The sequence below is a fragment of the Morus notabilis genome, unplaced genomic scaffold (genome assembly GCF_000414095.1).
Source record: "Morus notabilis unplaced genomic scaffold, ASM41409v2 Scaffold848, whole genome shotgun sequence".
Lineage (NCBI taxonomy): Eukaryota > Viridiplantae > Streptophyta > Magnoliopsida > Rosales > Moraceae > Morus > Morus notabilis.
The window spans coordinates 280,623-290,904 of record NW_010367943.1 but is presented as its reverse complement, the minus strand read 5'-3'; the positions used below and the strand labels follow the sequence as shown (position 1 = coordinate 290,904).

The 10,282-nt window shown below is 34.3% G+C and overlaps 2 protein-coding genes across 2 annotated transcripts in view; one reads left to right on the top strand and one right to left on the bottom strand.

Moving 5' to 3' along the window:
• LOC21402785 overlaps positions 1–394 on the bottom strand; it is a 3,365-nt gene extending 2,971 nt beyond the window's left edge. Inside the window, exon 1 of the mRNA XM_024175922.1 lies at positions 13–394. Coding sequence (XP_024031690.1) covers positions 13–391 — 379 coding nt within the window. The 5' untranslated portion in view covers positions 392–394. The remainder of the gene's footprint in view (positions 1–12) is intronic.
• Positions 395–7,916: 7,522 nt separating this feature from the next.
• LOC21402783 (probable LRR receptor-like serine/threonine-protein kinase At4g31250) overlaps positions 7,917–10,282 on the top strand; it is a 4,238-nt gene continuing 1,872 nt past the window's right edge. The window contains exons 1-2 of the mRNA XM_010113825.1: positions 7,917–8,592; positions 10,031–10,282. The exon at positions 10,031–10,282 is cut by the window's right edge and continues 339 nt beyond it. Coding sequence (XP_010112127.1) covers positions 7,917–8,592; positions 10,031–10,282 — 928 coding nt within the window. The remainder of the gene's footprint in view (positions 8,593–10,030) is intronic.

Below are 10,282 nucleotides of genomic sequence, written 5' to 3'. Positions count from 1 at the left end.
AGCGGGGGGGGAGGAGAAAGCCGATGGCGGCGAGGCCCGACTCGGGGAGCTGGACGAGCTTGTTGAAGCGGATGGGGTCGGCGGCGGGGTCACGGAAGGCGATGGAGGCGGCCGCGGGGACGATGATGGTGAGAAAGGCGAAGGCGAGGTAGGATACGAGCCGGCCGGTGGTGGAGGAGTGGTCTAGGAGGCACCATTTGAGGGAGATTCCGAAGTGGCGGAGCTCGTCGGATTTTGATGATGATATGTGGGAGTATGAGGGCTGGAGGAGAAAGGGGACGTTGGTTTGGTTTGGAGAGTAGCCATCGGAGGATAATGATATGCGGCAGCGGTTTCCGGTGAAATCGTCGGCGATGTGGGTCTCCGGTGGAAGGATGGTGGTGGAATTCATGAAGTTCTGTTTCTTGGGTGAAGAGGGGAATGAGAGCGATCATGGATATGTTTATATACACACCACATACATGAGGCTGTGCATGGATGTGTGTATAATTAAATTAAGTTGTAAGGTATTTATTTATTTTTATCTATCACCAGTATAGTTGATATTTTGAAATATTAAGTTGAAATTGTTAACCGCGAGTGTGATGGTCTGGCAGTAAAAAATTATTTTATGTAGTGCATTTAGTGGAGTTAAGGTGACGGTTTTTCAATATTGAAGTTTACCGATTTATTGGCCTTCGACGAGCATTCTTATTAACATTTTAAATTCTTAGACTCAATTGTATATTTAGTATTAAAAAATATGATATAGTATGTTATTTTTAATTTTATTTTAATGCGTAATGTTATTTAAAATGTTAAATCTACTTTTTCTTATAATTATTAAGCTTTAGAGGTTGTAAAAGTAAATTTTTACTTTTAAAATAATTAAAAAATGCGAAAGTTGCATTGATTATATTGAAAAGTAAATATTTCAACCAATAGTAATCAAATGTCAAATTTCCTATATGCTATATTTGATAAGAAATTTGCCACAAAATGTAGCATATAGGAAATTTAATACAACAAATAACATTGTATTGGAAAGTATTTTTTACACTCAAATATTAAATTTGTAATTGACATATTAATTATAATATTGCATTGAAAATGCTCTTAGTATAGCTCTTAAAGGTATTATGCTAACACCGATGAAAAAAAAAGGTGTAAATTTTTTCTTATTACTATTAATAATATTTGATTTTAACATATATTATTTGAGAAACAATTATAGACTAACTCAAGAGTTTTCGGCATATGTTTACAGCCGTAGAAAGGAAGCTTTTCTAGTTGTGAAGAAAGCAACGTCTTTAATGGAAGAATTTAAGACATTGCTTGTAATTTGGACTTCACTATGATGCTTTTAATTTAGTGAGTTAATTAATTCTTTTCTGAGAATAACAGAGAAAAGCAAATAAGAGAAAGGAAAATTAATCTTACGAAACACATGCTTGGTTGTTAATTGATTTAAAGCATTTGAGTACACTTGTTTTTTGGAATTCTTTAGTACTACTACTAGCTTCTAGGTAGTTGTTTTACAAGTTTTTTCTTGACCGAAATTCCTATATTTGCACCGCCAAAAAATTGTTTATATAATAATGAGGAAGCGATATACATAATATACTTAATGTCAGGCGAATAACGTGAAATAAAAATTCGAAACTTACGAATTTCTCTGTAGAAACTTCAAGTTCATGAATTCAGTTACTAATTTTGTATTTTGGCATGGAAAGAAAATTGATTATTTTTTAATGGAAAACAATAAAGATTTGAAGACTGAATAAATCACTAATTATGGATCCCACATTTCCGAAGGAAAATAATGCTTCTATTATTTTGACTACAATAAAATAACAAAAAGATTACAATTTACAAGAGGATGACAAGCCCAAAAGGATTTTATTTTAAATCAAAAGTCGGAAAAAGAAAAAAGAAAAAAAGAGGAAGTACCTTTGCTTTCTCCCGTGAGGGTTCTGTTGTTGCTTTCTACTAGAGGTTTCGGTGAAGTGAAGAATAAAGGTTTGCTTAAGAACCATTGGTCGCTTTTATATTTTCCATGACACATATATTTATCATATTCGTTGCTTCATGCTTCCAAATAATATATATACCTCGGAACAAATATTATTTTAAAACTGTTGTATTTATGATTGTTTGACAATTAGAAGGATCTGATCTTCTCGGGAAGAAAGAACTTGGGATCATTACCTTATCATGTCTAATCTAAATTTGGTTTTTACACCTTATGATCTTCAGTTTCACCTAGCTATTGATTACAAAATATCTGTAAATGAAATACAGATGAAATAATTTAAATGCAAGACTAAATTAATATTCGATCACGTACTTTTGACATTTTTTACTAAGGATTATTATTATCATCACTATTATTTTTGTTGCTGATCTCTAGGACTTTAAAATCTTGTCATCATTTGAGGTCCGTTCAAAGTAGATATGCTAACGCTGGTCAGCCTTTTTCAAGAGGTCCGAACTTTTTCTTAAAAAAAAAACAAAAAGTGTCTTTAAGGGAGTTGAATACGTGTAGTTGCTTTGCCAGTTGTGATGTTGATAGATAATGAGATAGAGACACGTGGACGAGTGGACGGTTGTGGGAGGCCACTCACATCACGGTCTAAGCTTAACAAGCTTGTGGTCTCAACGCTTTCAAACGTGAACTTCTACTGCTTCAGAAAGATAAGATGAGAGCTTATTTTTTTTTGAGTGAAAAACTCAAAAAAAAGATAATTTGAGTTATAATTTTATTTGAGTTTATGTTGTTTTAAGTTTAAATTTGAGTTTATGACTAAAATTTGAGTTCAAATTTCTCCTTCAACTCGAGTTCAGAAATTCGAACTCAAATTAATGAATAATATTTTTTCTATTCTTAAAAATGCTATAACTTTTTCGTTTTAATTCTGATTGAGATGATTTTTTTTCTATGCGTTGACAACGAAAAGACGAATAAAACCCGACCCATATACCCAATTAAAATTTTATATCAACATTGAGTTTTTATTAAAATATTATCTAAATACAAATTTAAGTTTTGACTCACTCAAACACAAACTTAAAGAGATTCTTATCTCAAACCATAACTCAAATGTGTACAACTAAACACAAACTCAAGTTATAACTCAAATTCAATTTAAGAATGGGAGAAAGAAGAAAATAGACCAAGACTTTAGATGAATTAAAATTAATAAGCCAATAATTTACATAAGTTAATAAATAGGCCAAATTACTGTTTTCGTCCATAACTTGTCTGGTTATGAACCATAACTTGACAAGTTATTGTCTATAATTGTCCATAACTTGTCTGGCTATTAACCATAACTTGACAAGTTTGTTCATAACTTATCTAGTTATGAACCATAACTTGACAAATTATGGCCTATTAATTTATATAACTAAAAATTTACCTATATATTTTCTTAAGCTTTTCATATTGGCCTATTTTCTACTATTTTCCTTTAAGAATTATACTCAAGTTAAACTCTAAAAGAACAAGCTGTGAGAATTTAACCTCAAATTCCGATAAAAATTATACTCAAATTAAACTCTAAAAGAACAAGTTGTGAGAATTTAACCCCAAATCCCGATAGAGAGAGAGAGAGAGAATATAAAGAAAGAAACAAAAAGAAAAAGAAAAAGAAAAAGAAAAAGAAAAGGATTGTAAAGGGCAGCCTTCAGAATTGAAGGGCCAAGTGTGTATGTAAAATGGTTTAAAGTTGCACACACGTTTATATATCACGCACAATACTTTCTCAAGAAATTACACGGGAAAATAAAATATCTGCTTTTTTATTTGCTTAATTTCCTTCTCATGTTTGTGAAGATCACGGACCCCGAAATTGATGGTTGATGGTAGAACAATGCTAGATCTGATTAGACCTATACAACAGAAAGTACGATATATATATTTTTTGAAAAAGAAACTACAATATTTTTCTTTTAAGAACTACATTTTTTTCTTTTAAGAACTATGCTGTTTTTTTTTTTTTTTTTTGTTGTTGCTGAATAACAGATCTACAATGTTAATTTATAGGAAGTATCACTTAAAAAACAAAAATGTAATATGCTCTTAACTATCTTTTAATTAGTTTTTATTTAAGGAATCTTTTAGGGTTTTTGGTTGTTTTTTTAGAATTGTGCCTCTCTTAATTTGATTTTAAAGAGAAAAAAGGTGGTATCATGAGTTCACAAGAGTGTTTAAGAAAAACATATTTCTCTAATTACATCTCTCACTTGAAGGCATTTCTCTGTTTCTCTCTCTCCTACTTCTTTTCCCCCTTTTATTGAATAGAAATTAGAAAGCATGCACTAATGTAGATACTTGGTGGATATGCTATTCTTGGGTTGAAACATAGTGTGGTTACTGTCTTTACTCGATCATGTACTGTGCGTTACTGTCTTTACTCGTTTATTGTAGTATATTTATTTGTTTATTTTATTTAACATTGTTAAGTAGAAGTACAACTGTATACAAGTCTACAACATGATACAAGTATACGGTTCAACGTCACTTTTATGCTATTTGTTTCACAAATTTAAACTATAATTCAAACCTTTTTACTATCGGAGTAATTTTTTTTTAATAAAAATTTAAATTTATGTTCAATACGTTCCTCAAGCCAATAATCAAAAGCTGTTTTATTACGTGACAATCACTACAAGAAAAATGCGTTTTTACGATGACAAAAAGTCGTCACAAAAACCTGAATGTCGTCGCATTTTTGTGACGACATAGTGTCGTTGCAAATGTATTTGCGACGACAGTCTGTATTTGCGACGACAGGCGTCGCTAATACGTCGTTGTAAAAGTCTCGTGATATGATCATTTTTTACGACGACATTTCAAATTGTTGTCGCAAATAATCTTATTTTTTTACGACGACAAGTCTAAAAAAATCATCGCAAAAAACCGAAATTAATTTTTTTTATAATTTTTTAAAATTGCAATTAATTAATTTTTAATATTTTTAATTAAACATAAACCAGGTAATCTAAGTTCTCAGTTCTTACAATAATCTACCAAGAACGTCAATCTTATCTTTACCGCCGCCTCCGCCACCGCCACCGCCACCGCTTCCATGCCCTCTCGATCTCTGTCTATCATTTTTCATCTCCAAGTCTCTTCCTCTACCACCACAGCACATTCAATAACGTAAACCAGCATATAAATCCCTATTCATTGGTGTCGTAGAAATTGCGGGGAATCCACAACAAATTCAAAAAGAATAGTAATCAGAAACAACCTCTAACGAAAAAAGCCTATTAATTAAGCTCAGAAAATCAAAAATTGACATGAGAAACCGCCAAAAAAAAACTTTACTTTCTTCAACTTCTCTAATCTCATCGTTTTTCAGCAATAAAAACTAAGAATGAGACAATCTTTGTGAAATGAATTACAAATATTACAGAGAAAATACAAAATAAAACCTTGTATTGGAACGAGCAAAGGAGGCGAATGAATAAGTGTTGGTGCTGCTGGTATTAGCATTGTTGTCCATGGAAGTGAAAGAAGGAGAAATGGCGAGAAGAGGAAGAGGACGAGGAGAAGGGACACGTGGAAGGAGAAGAGGGCAGGAGGCGGCGACGGGCGATTCGGCGGGGCGGCGGCGGAATCCGGCCGGCGAGCAAGGGAAGAGAGGGAGAGAAGGGAAGAGAGAGAGAGAGAAGAGGAGAGAGGAGCGGTGGCGGCGGCCGGAGAGAGGAAGAAGAGAGAAGGGAAGAGAGAGAGAAGAGGAGAGAGGAGCGGTGGCGGCGGCTGGAGAGGGGAAGAAGAGAGAAGGGAAGAGAGAGAGAAGGAAAGAAAGAGAGAGAAGGAAAGAGAGAGAGAGAAGGGAAGAGAGAGAGAAGAGGGCCGGTGGCGGCGAGAGGAATAAGAGGCTGAGAGAGAGACTTAGTAGGAGAGAGAGAAAGCGTCAGGGGAAAATGAAGAGGAAGACGATAGGGTATATTAGATCAGACTTATTTCGTCGCAAATAAATTTAAAATGTCATCACAAATAATCATTATTTCCGCGTTTAGTTTTTGGTGAATTCTTAAAAAGATTATTTGCGACGACAGAGAGAAAATGTTGTCGCAAATAACATGAAATTATTTGCGACAACAAATGTCGTCGCAAATAATCATTTTTCCCGCGTTTAGTTTTTGGTGAAATTTTAAAAAGATTATTTGTGATGACAAAGAGAGAATGTCGTCGCAAATAACATGAAATTATTTGCGATGACATTTGTCGTCGCAAATAGCAAGTCATCGAAAAAATTGAATTACCTTGGCGGTAAAAATTCGCGCCATTAAAATTTGCGCTCCAAAATTATTTACGACGACATGGTTATTTTATTTAACGGTGAGTAATTGTGACGACATGTCATCGTAAATACTGTTTTATTTGTGACGACATTTGTCGTCGCAAAAAATGTCGTCGCAAATGGCATTTTTTGTTGTAGTGAATTTTGAGAAACTGTGGTATTTCTACATTAACAGCGGTGAAAAATAGTATTCTGTGGAGGGCAATGTATTCCACGTCTTGTTAACTTTAATCTCATGAAAATCAACCCTAAGATCACTTCTCTCTCCAACTTTTCCCAGCAAGAATGTCTGAACAAAGCTTCACCACATCTTCACCTATATAGCCTCCCAATTTTGTTTGAAGAAGGTGTGAAAAACACACACACACACATATATATATATATATATGTATATATAATTCAATGAAAAACTGACAATAAAATAGATATATTTGGATATTAATCTCACAATAAATAATTTGTTAGGAAGCGAGGCTGCGAAGTTCATGACTAACAGGAATCCGAGTATCCTTATAAGTCGTAAACTTTACCTCTAGCTTTAGGCTTGAGTCCTTGAGCTAAGAATTTTATGAATTAGGTCCTTAAAAACTAGTGGTAATTATTTTAGCCCGAACACTATTATACGACTCCAAATATATACACATTAATGGCTTTGAGTTTTATCATATAATAGGGGTTTGTTGTAGAGTTGATCCGCAAATTACGTGTCTAACAAAATAGTAGATGCACAAACTGTGAAATACAATTACTTTTAAAATTCAATATTTGCATACATAAGAAACGAAGAAGACATATTGTTTCACCTTTTATTGGAAGCGTATATCAAGTTTTATGCTCTTTTTTTTTTCATACCACATGATTTCTACCTCCATTTTTTCTTTCACTCTATTAATTATTTAGGCGGGAATATCAAAAAATTATAAGACAAGGGCATAAAATTAAAGAGGAGTTAAGAAGAACATACATTCCCTAATTTTGATCCCTAATGATTCTTTTATTATATAATTATATAAAATATACTATATAGTTCATGACGTGTCAACCCGTTTAATTATTGTAAGCGTATAAAGCTTCACATTCTAGCACATGTTTATCTGCCCCATAAAGACAAAATGGTGAGCACTTAGCAATAGCAAATATGAAAGTGATATCATTCCTAGTGTTATATCATATACATATGTCTATTATATATATTGACGGCTGAAACAAGAATGAATGTCCATATATCCGACACCATTAACAAGGAAAAAAAACAGAGAGAGAGAGAACAATTAATTACCACCACAAACCAACTTCTATATCTAGAAATAATAAGCACAAAATAAAATAGTATTCTTAATGGAATCATGAAAATCCCATATTATAGTACTTTCATATAGTAAGAGGCCGGCGTAACCAGCTCATCATTTCTTCATAGCAAGCAATCCGACCTTGACAAGCTCACCCTTTGTACCACCAACCTTTGTCTCTTTTCCCAAATCTTTCTCATCATTTTCTTCGTCTTCTTTCCTCAATAATTTCTTCCTTACTTTTATTATCTCATTTCTCCCAAAAAAAAAAGCTCAAATCCTAGTACAAGTACTCTACAGTTATTCCCTTTTCTATCAATAACAAAGATTAATTATGTCTCATAATAATAATTACTACAAACCCTACCAATGCCTTCTCACGTTACTCATCGTACTTCTACTACGTTCTACACCGGCATCGGCGGCGCCAACCGACGCCGAACTACTCCTCAAATTCAAGAGCTCTTTGTCGAACGCTGCGGCGCTGAGCGACTGGAACGCCTCCGTCCCTCTTTGCAACGGCAACAAGAACAACTGGTCGGGCTTGACGTGCATGAACGGGAATCTGTACGGCTTGAGGCTTGAAAACATGGGCCTGATGGGCGTGATCGACGTCGAGACGCTGTCGCAGCTGTCGAGTGATTTGCGGAGCCTGAGCGTCATGTACAACAGCTTCACTGGCGCGATCCCGCCCGTGGGACGCCTCGGCGGGCTGAGAGCCTTGTTCTTGTCGCACAGCGGATTTTCCGGGAAAATTCCTCACGATGCGTTTGAAGGTATGAAGTACTTGAAGAAAGTTTACTTGGCGAGGAATGGATTTGGTGGGAGATTGCCGAGTTCGCTTGTTGGGTTGAGTAAACTTGTGGAGTTGGATGTTGAGGGAAACCAGCTTGGTGGAAAGATTCCGGGTTTTGAGCAAAGGGATTGGAGAGTTTTGAATTTTGCCAATAATCGGTTTAAGGGACGAATACCGGCAAGCTTGAGCAAAATCGATAGAAGCGCTTTCTTGGGTACGTAAGCCTATTAATCGTGATTATCATATATAATTAATTGCCTTCATATAGTTCTAATTAGCAAAAAATGTTCTTTGCTATATAGTTCTACTTTTTTTTTTTTTAATTGGAATGACTTTTCGATATAAATGCTAGCGCTTTCCAATTACTTGTCACGAGAATTCAAATTTTCCCAGAATGTTTGTTTTTTTGACTATATAGCTCGGTTATACTCTAGTTAGATCAATATTTGTCTTCATTTTGTCATTTTGCATATGTATGTGAAGTTAATGTATACAAGCGCACATGTGTGTGTTAGTTTAGTACAGTAGAGAACAATATTTATCTTCATTTATCTCGATTGTTGGTTAATCAACTTGTGTTCTCCAGAACAATTAGGATTTCAGAGTTTGAATTCTGAAAGCTATGAGATAGTTTTTTTTTCCCTAAAATAAAAACAAAACAAAAACAAAAACAAAATTTGTAGGGTCCATTTGATACATAACAGGGCAAAGTCGAAGATTAATATGTAAGTCCACATCCATCAATTCGCTTTCTAGCAAAAAAAAAAAAAAAAAAAAAAAAAAAAACCCATCAATTCGGCTTTGAGAGACTTCCAGATTAGTCCTGGAATATGAACTTTATTTTCCAGTCCAGTATTTTCTCTTTCCTTTTTTTTTATATAAAATTTCCATTAAATCTTCTTTCCTTTTTTTATTTAATTTAACGGAAAATGGAAGATTACGTAATCAGTTATATTTCCACGATTGAGTAGTCTTCAACTATAGCTTATCTCCAACGATTTTCATGTATTACATTTATTTTTTTCTAAATTAGGATTTTGTAATTGGTACGCACGTTGGATGTGTTTTGACATATATATTGACTTGGTAGTCACAAACCAGTTGCTTACGAGTTATGAGAGACTAAATAAGAACATAAAAAATAAGATCCTGTTCACTATTATAAACTATATAATGTCCTTCCTTCCCACTATTTAAATGTTCACTTAACGATACATCTATATTCTATCCCCAAGTCTCATTTGCATACATTAACTATGCTTTTTCTTTATTATTACTTCCTGTCCATTAAATGGAAATTTTTCTTATAATTGACATTCTCATTTTATCCTACTTAAATATTTTGGTGACAATCTTTTAGCCACAGGAAAAAAGAAAAGGTAGTAATGACTAACTATATACGCGTGACATGCTCATTGTTTTAAGAAATTCATGGCCAATTACACACTCACATTATTATACATAGTTAATTAACGATATGCTCTGTCCAATTATACGCAATACTAGTATTAGTGGGTGGTCCCCCTTTTTTTTTTTTTTGCTGTTGTTCGATTAGATGTGGTCATTCATAGGACTACCACTAGTAATATTATGCACATACTTCTTTTTCAATAATCTTGAAGCCTAATTGCATGTAACGTTTGACCAAGCAGGAAATCCAGATTTATGTGGAGCACCTCTTAGCGCTTGCAAGCCCCCAAAGAAGCCATTTATTACAATAGCCATAGTACTTTCAATAGCTGCAATAATTGCCACCATTGCACTTTTTATCTTCTTCCTCCGCGCCCGCCGGGCCCAATCCCCGAACCGAAAATCGATATCCAAACATCTAGGGCAGGCCCCAAAAGTTTACAAGAAGTTTGCCCTCTGGGACACCGCCCGATCACCGGATTACTACGACGACA